General features: G+C 40.9%; 1 protein-coding gene across 4 annotated transcripts in view; it reads right to left on the bottom strand.

Moving 5' to 3' along the window:
- The window catches only part of DOCK4 (dedicator of cytokinesis 4), a 471,927-nt gene that overhangs the window by 139,493 nt on the left and 318,793 nt on the right, over positions 1–13,641 (bottom strand). For all 4 annotated transcript variants that reach the window (XM_060414757.1, XM_012176786.3, XM_027968612.2 and 1 more), the window contains 6 exons: positions 11,102–11,199; positions 10,911–10,994; positions 10,554–10,654; positions 7,921–8,002; positions 6,317–6,487; positions 1,200–1,392 (listed from right to left, as the gene is read on the bottom strand). In XM_060414757.1, coding sequence (XP_060270740.1) covers positions 1,200–1,392; positions 6,317–6,487; positions 7,921–8,002; positions 10,554–10,654; positions 10,911–10,994; positions 11,102–11,199 — 729 coding nt within the window. The remainder of the gene's footprint in view (positions 1–1,199; positions 1,393–6,316; positions 6,488–7,920; positions 8,003–10,553; positions 10,655–10,910; positions 10,995–11,101; positions 11,200–13,641) is intronic.

Below are 13,641 nucleotides of genomic sequence, written 5' to 3'. Positions count from 1 at the left end.
CTCTACAGAATGACATTCAATATAATATTATATAAAGACTAAAAGATGAAAAAATTTTGAAAAGGTAAAAAATGATGCTTTTATAGTTATAGAATAAAGGCATAGAAAACAGAAATGAATATGATAGTGGAAACATATATGAAGGAAGTGAGTATATACAAGAGGGCCTAGTTCTATAATGAGAAATCTCTTAAAAGATCTAACGTAACTATCTCCCATTGCTGAGATTTATTATACTCTAGTCTAGTTTCTATGTTTAAAGTGTTTCACAATAAAATAATGTAAAAATGGTTTCTTAACTCTATTTTAGACCTATTTCAAAAATACAACACACACGTATATGTATTCATGTGAAAAGAGATTTCTCAAAAAATAATTTTAAAAAGCTTTTGATTCAGTGATAATGACGGAAACTTTTTAAAATAAAATTTAAAGTGAGACTGGCATTTTATTATTAAAAAAAAAAACAAACCTAGAGGAAAACAAGATGTGCTTCCCTCATAGCTCAGTCGGTAAAGAATCTGCCTGCAATGCAGGAGACCTGGGTTCGATTCCTGGGTTGGGAAGATCCCCTGGAGAAGGAAACGGCAGCCCACTCCAGTATTCTTGCCTGGAAAATCCCATGGACAGAGGAGCCTAGCAGGCTACCATCCATGGGGTCGCAAGAATAAGACATGACTTAGCAACTAAACCAAAAAAAAACTACGACAAAATCAACTTAGCAAGTAGTCCCTTGCTATTAGGATAAAATATATAAAAAATGACAACACACTGAAACTTTCACCCACTTTCAGAACACATATCGATGGGAAACTTCTAAGGACAATTGAGATAAACAAACAAGGATTATAGCAGGTTCCTGTAAGCATCTCAGAAAAGAAAAATTTTTAATTTTGTTGAATGTTAAAAGAAAAAAAATCTACAGCAAGGAAAAAAGCATGCCCTACACTACAACTTGTTGTGATCTGAATTAACAATTCAATTATTAGAATTTTCACTCTTTCCAGAAATAAAGTTTTAAGAGCCATACTTTTGTGTCTGACTATTTAATAAACTCATTCTACCATCCAAATACACAATGCTTCTGAGAAAGAAGTTTTTAGTTTCCTTTTTAAATTGCTTCTGCTGGCCTATGACTAGAAAATGTAAGTAATGGCTTTCTAGAGACACTCTTTCATCTGAGAAACCCAACACCTTACCTGGGTTGGTATAGAGCTGGCTTTCCACGGTCTTGCCAATGCACTGCAGTTTAACGGCCTGCAGGGCATCATCCACGTGCACGATGGTCGGCAGACTGCCCAGGGTATCCTGGACCAAGTTGGCCACCTCCCGGACGTCAAAGAGCTTCAACAGCTCCGAATACACAGCTGGGAAGGAGCTCAGAAACACAGCCTTTAAAAGAAGAAATTTAAGTCAATTCCCAGATATGCCCTGAGAAATCAGCTATAAAAATGTCAGTGAGTTTAAGACTGTGACAAATATTTTTAAATGGTAGGAAATAGAATGTCAAACGCTTCTGGTACCCAAATCTAAACAGACTAAAAGGGCAAAATTTAGGGGGAAAAGGCATACCAAAATGGAGCAGTTTTTCAAAATATGCAAAGGTACAACATAGTAAAAACTGGGAAATCCTGTAAAACAACCAACATCAGCAAAGTGATGGACAAAACCCCCATAGATTCAGCAGAAGGCAGCGTGATCACATGGAAGGATCAGCCAAGACCTGGATTGTAATTATTTATGTTTCATTCTTTTTGGAGAAGCTTTCTCAAGTGCTCATTTAAATCTCATTTACCTTTAAGAAGCCAAACACATTAATTCCCTAAAACACTCAATTTATGATTAAAGAAAAAACATAGGACATCAGAAGGCATAAGATTATATGTAGGACTAGCTTGACTTCTAATCAACTCTGTGACCTTGGGCAAGTCATTTTAATCCCCTAGGTTTCAGTTTCATCACCTGTAAAATGACAAGATCATTAGCATAATCCCTCAGGTTACTTCAAGATCTAATGAAAATCCAAAACTGTGTGTATTTAGAACAATATTGTTTACATAAATAAAGAAACCTGATCATTATTTTTTTAAAGAAAAAAAAAATGGATGCTAACATCAAACCCTGAAGGGCATACTTTAAAAATTGGGCTAAGACTGTACATCAAAACAAACTCAGCCTTTTAAAATTCCACAAAAGGAGGGCAGTGGAAAGAAAAATTGATCAACCACCTGGTGGAGGAAGAGGCACATGTTTCTAATATGCTGAGAATCAACAGCTGTCGGATTTACCAATGAGATCTGACACCAGCAGAAAGTGGGTCAGGTCTACATGTGCTGATGATTCAAACACAGAATCGAATTCAAATTTGTGGACTTTGGTATCTACCTATATAGCAGTAGCAGAAATGTGTTGAAGAGCCGAGACCTGTTTCTGATGTCAGAACCATAAGAATGTTCAAGGTGCTAGGGTCAACAGCTATGTTCTCCCTTTGGCTTTTAAAAATTATAGATCTACTTGAATGCTTTTAAAATTAATAACCAGATATTTTTCGGTAAAGAGTATATTTATATAACCTTCATTTCACTCTGCAAAGAATTGAGTCATAAGATGAAGCTTAAAAAAATCAAATGAGGCCAGCTTTCTGATCACTAAAAAGTCACCTAACTTGATGTTCCTCAGAACTCCATTAATGTATGTGTCAATTCTTTATTTATACCTCTTTATTTCAAAAAGATATTTGCGCCTGCAGTGTAAGATGCAATTATTAAAAAGGATAAAGAAAAAGACCTTGTGAGGAGGGCAGAAAGAGACTTGCACAGGTATCTAAGCTAAAGATTTTTACTGCAAATAATAAAAACACGATATTGTTTGATCTTCCTGGTATCCAAGACAAAAAGAGAAAAGATAATTAATAGGAATTTGGGGCAGGGTCTCAGGGCTCAATGCCTTCCACCATTCTTCTTTTCTTGGGGTTCCCAGGGTAGACAGCTGTCCTTGGAATCGACTACAGACAGCTGAGTTAGCCTTCTGTCCTGCTCCCAAGGAAAGAATTATTAGCAGGCTGGGCTTAGGCCAGGAGGACCAAATGAACCTCCTAGCAGTATCAGCTCTACAGAAAAGCTGTCTACTGATCCAACTGGAAGGATTGCTGGGATGGCCTATTCTGCCTCCAGGAGACAGAATTTGCTGAGTTGTAACTCACATGGAAAAAATCCAAAATGGAGCAAGGAAACTGGGACTTTTGTGTTGAAGGCAAGAATCCAGACCAAAGGCTATCCTTGGCTCTGGAAACGGTAGGCAGAGTTCCAAGATGATCTCCAAGAAACCTGTCCCCTGATGCTGTTCCCAGGCAGAAGTGTTCTCTGACACATGGTGGGGGAACTCAGAGATCCGAAGCATGAGAAAGATTTGATAAACTGTGCCTGGCTTTGAGGATTGGAGGGGCCATACACCAAGGAATGTGAGTGGTCTCCAGTAACTAAGAGCTAAGAGCTCCTTCCCCACCTCTGGTTGACAGCCAGCAAGGAAATGGGACTCTCCCTCATAAGGAAACTGATTCCTGTCCAAAGTCTGAAAGATCTAGAAGGTGAATTCCTCCCGAGAGCCTCCAGGTAAGCCATCAAAGCTTGCTTTTGGCTACAGGAGACCCTAAGCCAAAAATCCATCCACGTCTTTTGATCTACAGAATCTGACCTGATAAATGGGTGTCATCTAACACCAGCATGGCCATTTGTTGTGCAGTGACAGAAACCTAACATATTGGATCAGCCAGATTAGTGACACCTTCCATCTTAGAAGAGAGAGCTATGAACGTGCGGGGTCAAAGGGGACTTGGAATGGGAAGAAGTGTTTAAAATTCTCCTTCCTCCCAAAATATAGAGGGGCAAAGTCCTCCTTGCTTAATGAAGAAAACTAACCACTTCTTTATATAAATTTTCTCTTAGCACCAAACTAAGAAACTATGTACACGTTTCCTATATTACCTCTTGATAAAAAGCTAACAGTCGAAAAAGAAGAGTCAAATATGATTCTTTGAAGGTGTGAAAGTTTCACTATTAGAAAAAAATATTTTAATTTTTCTTTGGCCATGCCCCAAGGCATTTGGGATCTTACTTCCCCAGCCAGGGATACAGCCCACACCCCCTGCCTTGGAAGGTGAAGTCTTAACCACTGCATGTCCAAGGGAAGTTCCAGTTGCTTCACTATCCTGATGGAGGGGTAGAATTTAGAGAATCAGGAGCAGTTGGAGGTTAAATATAGAAAAGGAAGCTGCTCTATATCATGGCTGTACCTCAGAGCCCAAATCTCTCAGAGAGATGGCTAGGATTCAGCATAACATAACTAAGGTAAAAGAATGTTCCTCTAACTTTAAAGAAGAAAAAAATCTCATGAGTCCATAGCAAGACATTCTCATTTGAGAAACCATGACTTAAGGTTACTCTTGAGAGTAGGAGAATATTTTTCAGTTATGAATTAGGTACGTTATATCCTTGATAGAGGTTTTTCTTTTTTTTTTTAAAGAAAAATCTCAAAATGAAAACTGAAATTTTCAACAGTTTTTATAAAAGTAGTGAACTTCTGAGAATTTTGATCTAAAGGAATATATGGTTTGCCTGTTGTAATATCCTTTTCAAATATCACCAGCTGATAAGTAAGGTTTGATTAGCTGGCAACTTGACATTGAGATCTCTGGCAAGTCTCATAAAGTTCAGTGATTGTATCATTAACAAGAGAAGCCAAAATGATAATAAAAGAGCCTATATCCTTACCCAGGGCCTTCCCCGGTGGCTCAGTGGTAAAAGAATCCACCTGCAATTCAGGAGATGCAGGTTTGATCCCTGAGTTGGGAAGATCCCCTGGAGAAGGAAATGGTAACCCACTCCAGTATTTTTGCCTGGAAAATCCCATGGACAGAGCAGCCTGGTAGGCTATAGTCTGTGGGGTCACAGAAGAGTCGGACACAACTTAGTGAGTGAACAACAACATCCTTACCCAGATGGAAGATAAGTCCACCTCTGCAAAGAAGAAAGCAACAAGAACAGCTCCCAAATAGTCAGAAAAACACGGCATTATTATTGGAGGGGGTTGTACATTTCTAGTGTTTTGCCTTTATATATAATGCCTTCCAAATGGCAAACAACACCAAGTTACAACAATACTCCTAGGATCTAGTCTCCTAATATCCCTTTTTGCATCCAAATTCACAGTGATTGTAAGTCTCAAGTCTCCAGGGGAAAGTAATAAAGAAGTTGCTTCTCCATCTGACAGTTTTTTAAGTCAAGTTTTTAGAATTAAACAGGTACAAGAAGTATTAAGAAAGTGTAGAGAAAGATATTCAGAATGATCTCTCAGCACAATGACCTCTCAGCACACTATTTGAAAAGTAGATAGATCCTGTTCTTAAACAAAACATGAGAGCTACTTCTGGTAATATACTTTGGCAGCAACCGCTGAGCACTGGTGATAGAAAATAACTCCCAGGATGATTAGGGTCAGCTGAAAACACAACAACATGCAGTTTAGCCGAGACCAGTACAGTGAGTCTCAGGTGCATGGATTACAATACCGCACGAGGGAATTCTCTGGCGGTCCAGTGGTTAGGACTCACCAGTCTCATTCCTGGGATTGGGTTCCATCCCTGGTTGGGGAACTGCTCACACAGTGTAGCAAAAAAAAAAAAAAAAAAAAGGCAGGCTTGGGGAAAACAACTGCAGATTGTTGTTTTTGTTGCTCAAAACAACACTCTCTGTGACCCCATGGACTGCAGCACATCAGGCTTCTCTGTCCTCCACTATCTTCTGGAGTTTGCTCAGACTCATGTCCATTGAGCCAGTGATGCCATCCAACCATCTCATCCTCTGTTGCCCCCTTCTCCTCCTGCCCTCAGTCTTGCCCAAATCAGGGTCTTTTCCAATGAGTCAGCTCTTCACATCAGGTGGCCAAAAGATTGGAGCTTCAGCATCAGTCCTTCCAGTAGCAAACTAGCTAGAGAAAAATACCTCCCCACAGGTGACATTGACAGGGTGTCTCCAATCATCAGTATGAGTTCTAGAAACTGGCATGGAGGCCGATGCAAACCAACAGGCTCTCCATTCAGGGTGGTAACAGTCCAAAGGAAGACATTACCAACTTTTGCTCTGCTGGTGCTCAGAAGCTGGGGGACTTTTTAAAAGGCTGTTCCAAGTCAGTTAAGTTACAAATATAACCTGGAGCTATGAAATGCTGATGGAGAAAATATTCAATTAGGCCGCTATGTAAAAATAAATAAATTGGACTCATTTTTTCCTCTATTCAGCAGAGATGAAAAAACAATTACCTGTGATTGAGATAATGCTCCAGACCCTTTGCTTTCTTGTGAAAGAAAAAAACGAACTGACATGAGCAGTTCCTGAATACAGCAGCGGAATTCCTCCTCATTCTGTCCTCCAGTGGCAAGGGAAAACAGCCTTCGAGACTGAACAATATACTTAAAAATATATTCTTGAGCCTTAAAACAAAATTTTTAAAATGTTAGTTTCAAAGAAAATCAAAGGTATTTATTTAACAATGACACAACACAAAACTATAGTACAACATTAGACTTTTAAATTATTGATTTAAGTACTAAGGCCCTGTGCGATTTTTGAACAATATTTACTCATAGTGAAAGAGCTGTTTTTCTGTAATACCTAATGAGAGGAAAAGTATAATTTTTAAATTCTATGTAATTCTTAAAGAGGTATGAACATTAAATGTTTTTGATCCTCAGATAATTTTAATATAATTAACAAAGATATGGTGGTCTATTTTTCAAAAATAATTCTGCTTTGCTGGTAGGTTTTCTTGCCAGTTGCATTTTACCTTCAATCAGCCCTAGGAGACAAATTTGTAATGAGTAAAATGGTTGTTTTTTAGAATGTACACCTGTTTACCTTTATCTGCTGACATCAAATACTATGTACTCAATTACAGAAATCAAAAGGCTGCCAAGGCCGTTACTGCACAATCCTCTTAAGAATCTACTGACAGATGGGAGGGAGATAGGAGAGGGGTTCAGGATGTGGGGGACACATGCATATCTGTGGCCGATTCATGATGATGTATGGCAAAATCCATCACAATATGGCAAAGTAATTGCCCTCCAATTAAAATCAATTAATTAATTTAAAAAAGAATCTATTGGTAGATTCTTTACAAACATGTTGCAAGAAAGGTATCAACATCTTCATATATACAGAGCTCGTAGGGCCCAGAGATATGGGCAGTGTTAAACCACGAGACCCCGTAAAACCTCAGGTTTCCTCATTGTGATTCCTGCTAAGCCATCCTCCAGGCCAGAGTACTGGATTGGGTTGCCATGCCCTCCTCCAGGGGATCTTCCCAACCAAGGGACTGAAGCCAGGTCTCCCACATTGCAGGTGGATTCTTCGCTGTCTGAGCCACCAGGGAAGCCCATGAATACTGGAGTGGGTAACGTATTCCTTCTCCAGGCGATCTTCCCAACCCAGGAATTGAACCGGGGTCTCCTGCATTGCAGATGGACTCTTTACCAGCAGACCTACCAGGGAAGCCCTTAAAGTGTAAGACAAATGGTTCTCAGATGGTCTCTGTCAGAGTGGTAGAGGCAAGAACAGGGGACTTCTAAGCTTAACTGCTCATCTGTGGTCTTGTCTTCTCAACCCTTCCTTCTAGATTTCAAGTGTTCAGAGCCTGGAGGAGTAAGGATTTAACGCCAGGGAGGTTCCAGTGGGCGAGTCTGGCAAAGTTCTTTTCAAATCTCATCATCTCTGGAGCAGCCACAAACTGATTAAGATCGTTGAATTGGAATGTCAGTGATACATCATCAGCGATTACTGCCTGTGCAGAGGAAGCCAATTTGCTTAGGCATCACCACCAGCAGCACTGTTGGGCTATGATGTGCTATCCACAGCGTGTCATTACCTTCAGCACCTCCTGGATGTGCTCTTGTCTCTCCGCTTCTGTGATCCGGTCCACATACCACTTGAGTACTTTGATGAGATCTCTAAAATACAGGGGAAATGTGCAGAAGTACAGTTGGTCTCACTCTCAATTAGAAGCCAACAAATCAAACGCTTATTTTTATCACAAGGAGGCATCATTTTCCATCAGTTCTCATGTTTCTGTCAAACTGTTATGATAATTTTACAAAGTCTGCATATCACCATCTTTACCCCTTTTCTGAAGCTGAAGAGAGCCACATTTCCTCCCAGCGAGATTCCTTTCAACCTGGACACATTCCATGAGCCCTGCTGCTTCTGGCCACGCTTCCAATGGGTGAACACAAATATCAGAAAAAAGGACTCCGGCCAGGGGAGTGTCTGAATCTGACTGCCACGGTCAATCTTGGACAACTGCTAATTAGGGTTTCCTCCCCAGTGAAATCCTAATTTGGATGAAATATTTATCTGGAGGCAAAAGGAAGTGAGGGGAAGGATGAAGATACTACCTCCTCATTTCAAATCACACCCCATGGACTTAACAAGCCAATTCTCTGACCTGTGGGAAGAATAAGGCTTACCATCAGAGCATGCCCTAGTAATTTCCAGAAAAGCCAAGTTTTATTTTTTCCAAGTAATTTCTAGAAGTTTTATTGTTTTAAGAGACAAAAATTGAATTAACCTCCATGCCTCAAATTCTCAAGATTGCAGTCATGTGATCTTCAACAGCGGCCAGTTCTTGGTGTCTAGAAAACCACAATTTTTAAAAATTTTCTCTGTCCAAGGAGAATTCATGGTTGTTCCAGTCAGTAGATGCTGATGGGCACACTACTTCTGAGGATGAGTGGTCATGATTCTGGCCCAAGAAGACTCCATGAGCCTTATTTGTCTTATTAGAACTGATTAGTTGCATTCCTGGCTAATCTGAACTTTAGACATTACACCACTGTTTCCTAGTTTCCAGTAACAGTGTCACTTGGAACAGTGACCCCTCACACAAGGGCCCAAACTGTTAGGTAAGGGCAAAACTATCCTTGCTCAAACATATCACCCTCTGAAAAACTCATGTCAGTAGAAGGTCAAGTCTTGCAAAAATGACTCCATTCACTTAAACATCAGAGGTGTAAATCTTACCAGGCTATGGAAGCAACCAACCAAAAGAACTGGATGAAATGCTTACCTGGTTACCTACTATCTTTTATACAGCACACAGATGGGGAAAAAGGGCAAAGCCCTGACTCCATGCCCGTTCAACGCACCTCTGGGAACAGATGACTGCGTGCACATGCCCATAGGTATTTAGTGTGTAAGATAAAAACATTGGCAGCTGCTGTATAACATAGGGACCTCAACTCGGTGCTCTGTGATGACCTAAAGGGGTGGGATGGGGGGGGGGTGGTGGTGGGAAGCTAGGGAGAGGATTTATGTATACATATAGCTGATTCATGTTGTTGTACAGCAGAAACTAATATAACATTGAAAAGCAATTATCCCCTAGTTAAAAAAAAAAACAATTATAAACTAAAAAAACTGGCAGAATAGCAATGACAGCAGTGGAATGGGGAGATGGAACTTTGGGGTACATTTCAGGGCTGTATTTAAGCAGGCCCATGACCAGGAAGATGTCACCCATAGGACAGAAAGAGGGGAGTTGTTATCTTCTAGGCTACATGTAGGCAGGTACCAGCTACAGCATGTCATTATTCATTCACTTTTAGTCTTGTTTGCCTTATCTGAACTGATAAGAAAGGACCAGCAGCTAAAATGGCAGCTGGTAATAAAGGATAGAGTCTAATAACTGAACTCCTTGCATCCAAGGGCCAGCTCTTCATACAATCAGCACAAAGCTTAGTGTCTGGCATGCAGGAGGTACTCAATAAATATTAGCAAATGAATGAACAAAGGACTTTAAAATGGTATGATGGCAAAGGCTGTTTTCCCATTATATTTCTTTCTTAAAGACATCTAGAATTATCATGGAGAAAGCAATGGCACCCCACTCCAGTACTCTTGCCTGGAAAATCCCATGGATGGAGGAGCCTGGTAGGCTACAGTCCATGGGGTTGCTAAGAGTCGGACACAACTGAGCAACTTCACTTTCACTTTTCACTTTCATGCATTGGAGAAGGAAATGGTAACCCACTCCAGTGTTCTAGCCTGGAGAATCCCAGGGACGGGGGAGCCTATTGGGCTGCTGTCTATGGGGTCTCACAGAGTCGGGCACGACTGATGTGACTTAGCATCAGCAGCAGCAGCAGAATTACCAAGGAGTGTGATGATTAAATGGGGCTCTTGACTATCAAAATGAAATAACCAGGTATTTTAGACTAGAGAAGATCAAGTGAAACAGAGGCAAGAAGAAATCATTATATTTTAGGTTTCAGGACTAGAACTCAGGAAGTTCTCCCCCCGCACCCCAACCTTTTTAAATCAAAATAAGTTTCAGCCGTCAAAAAAAGATGTGTGAAAAAGGAAGATACTGTCTCAAGAGACACTTGAGTAAGCTGTGCTTCATTTCTTCCTACATTCTCTTTTAAATTTTCCTATATAACTGGTGCTGCTTTAAAAAGTTCAAAAGAAAGTGTTCTAAACCAATTATAAGATAAAGGACCTTACCTGTATGCAAGTGCCCCAGCAAAATGACTCTCAATGTAAGTGTCCATTACAGGTTTAAAATGATGAAATTTGCTATCTTGCAGCAAATTGATTATGTGAACCTAAAACAAAACAAAATAGAGTTTTACAAAACTGAATGCAAACCAAGACTTTTTTGGCAGAGGGAGTGGGAAGGTTTCTTTTTTGTTTGTTTGTTTGTTGTTTTTCTTTCTCTCTCTCTCTCTCTCTCTTTTTTTTTTTTTTCGGTTTGGGAAGGTTTCAAGTGAGCTCATTCTACTAAGTGCACATTCCTAAAATGGTATTATGAAAGTAGAGATTTAAAGACAAAATTAAGGTATAAAGTTAATTTAAACTCACCAATGAATCAAACACTTTAGACCCATATTTTTGGGAATTTTCATCTAAAATTCCAAATAAGGTATCCAGTGTGTCTTGCAGAAACTGTTAAATAAAGAAGTAAAAGCATAAATAAAATATCCTCTGCCTTTCCCCTCTAAATATTCTTTATCCCACAAATTTCTAAGAGAAGGATAACAGGATGCATTTACCTTTACTATCTCGGAGCCATCAATTTCTTTTAATTTAGAGAGACAGCCGGTGATCTTGTCTGGGTGGGTTCTCCATTTCAAAAGATCAAGCATATCACCTGTCCAAATAGAAGAGGAAGATTAGTTGCCTTGATAGAGAACAGGCTCTCACAGGAAAGTGTTCTAACTGGTAAACAGTGAATTCTTAAATATGTTGCCACCTGGTCACCCAAACTGCAGGCTCCTTCAGACTCCAACTAACCCTCTAAGATGGCATTTATTACAGTGTATTCTTTTCCGTCCTTCCCAGTGCCCTTGACTGACAAATTCTTGCTTATCCTTCAGTTCTCAGGCTACTTGTATTTTCCCAAAGACTGTAAACTCCAAGAGAAAAAAACCACATTGAGCTTGGCCCTAACTTAGTGCTAGCATTGGAACAGAGCAGGCACACAGCAGGCAGTTGGTAAGTACTGGCTGGAGAGTTTTCTGTGTCCTTCAGTTAAACTGGGAGATTCTTGAGGGCTGGGAACCCACTTGATTCATTTTTATGCTCCCAAGACATAGCACTCTGCCAAGCAACCAATTCCATTTGGCAGTTAAGGTCTTCTTGACAATGTGGCCCAAACCTGGCATGACTAGAAGGTTCGTGCACAATGATGCCATGCCACGCCATGTCAAGTTGCTTTAATTGGGTCTGACTCTTTGCAACACTATGGACTGTAGCCTACCAGGCTCCTCTGGCCATGGAATTCTCTAGGCAAGAATACTGGATTGGGCTGTCATGCCCTCCTCCAGAAGATCTTTCTGACCCAGGGATCGAACCTGTGTCTCCCACATTGGCAGATAGGTTTTAACCACTCAGACACCTGGGAAACCATACAATGATGACAAGTCCAGTCAACTGTCAGACCAGCAGATGAGCCCTTGGACCTGAAAGGGCCAATTCCTGGACCCTGTGATCATCTTCCACCCTAGACTCTGGGAAGAGCAGGTCCCAGCTCTTCAATTCCCTTTTCTTTCTGACCTGACAACATGTGAGCCCTGTGTCCAGCGGAGTCCATAGGGAACCTCTTCACTGGTGAGGGAATAACCCTTTCCTCCTCCTTCCTGGGCAGAAGCTCCTGCGCATGGTGCCCATCTCCACTGGTCTCCAAAGGGAACAAGGAGTCAGTGGCATCGGAGGCCAATGACAGCAGTAACAACTGACAAGGCTCATGGAAGCAGGATGTGCCCAGGGCAGGGGAACCTGGCAGGGCTATTCTCCTGGTGGCAGTGAGGCTGAGACACTGGAGAAGCCATGAGAGAAGCCAGGAGCGGTTTTCTGCTTCAAAGCACTTGTTTCAGGAGAAACTTGAATGGGACTTGCCAAGAGTCAAGAAAGACCAAAAAAAAAAAAAAAAAAAGGCAAACACCAAACACAATAACAAATAATCCAAAAAATTCAAGGAAGTAGTTATGATGAGGAAGAAAACATGACATAGTAAATAAAGATCCCTAGGTCAGGAAGATCCCCAGGTCAGGAAGATCCCCTGGAGAAGCAAATGGCTACCCACTCCAGTACCTTGCCTGGAGAGTCCTATGGACAGAAGAGCCTGGTGGGCTACAGTCCATAGAGTCGCAAAGAGTTGGAAACAAAGATGTGTCTAACACACACAGTGAATAAAGGGAAAACCCATAAGAATCTCAAGAGGAAATAGAAGCAACCTCCACCAAAGCCAATTTCAAGGGAAAAACTTCACAAAGGAACCCAAAGTAGGAAACTTAGTGCTAAATAGGAATATTTTTCTATAACAAATAGGGGGAAGAGGAGGAGGAGGAGGATTTAGAATTAGAAAAATGAGGGAAATTTTCAAAAACTGACATTGAAAAAGAAATTTATCATTATTTTTATAGCAAAAAACCCTGAAAATGTTGAACATTCACATCTAACTCAGATGCCCTGGAGGTATGATTGAAACATTCAAAAATATGATTGGTTATATTTAGATGAGAGATTCTACAGGGTGAGACCAGCTGACCAAAGAAAGTTCTCCAGGATTCTCCTGGTCTGCTTGCTGCTCCACTCTGACTTCCCACATCTAGCTTCAGGTTGCCTGCCTCCTTCCCTGGCAGCCCCTCTTTTACAATATGCCCTGCCATTCACTTCCCACTCCCCCTCCATCCAGCTCTGTCCCCTCCTTCTCTCTTCCCGCCCTTTAGAATGAGGCCTTTGCAGGAATGTTCAACGTGAGGGGTAGACCCTGTGCAGAGGAAGAAGGAGGCTCTATAGGCTGCAAAGTGGCATCAGTAGAGGACAGGGAATAGCACTGTCATCAGCAGAGCCAGAGAGCAGATGACAGCGGTCCAGGCTGGGGCCGTTCATCTTCCCTGCAAGAAGTCTGAGGAATTGTTAAACTGTTCCCAATGGAGCCAAAAGGAGAATAAAGTGTTATACTTTGTCCATCTGGACACAATTAAGCATGTATGCCATGTACTCAGAATTAAGTCAAAATTATCATCTCTTAGGTCTTTATTTTAGCCATTTGAAGATACATCCATTGCAAATTTGCAGCTAGGACCTA

This window comes from Ovis aries, chromosome 4 (genome assembly GCF_016772045.2).
Source record: "Ovis aries strain OAR_USU_Benz2616 breed Rambouillet chromosome 4, ARS-UI_Ramb_v3.0, whole genome shotgun sequence".
In the NCBI taxonomy this organism is placed as follows: Eukaryota; Metazoa; Chordata; class Mammalia; order Artiodactyla; family Bovidae; genus Ovis; species Ovis aries.
Note: the sequence above shows the minus strand (reverse complement) of the source record. Positions and strands in the feature narration are given on the sequence as shown.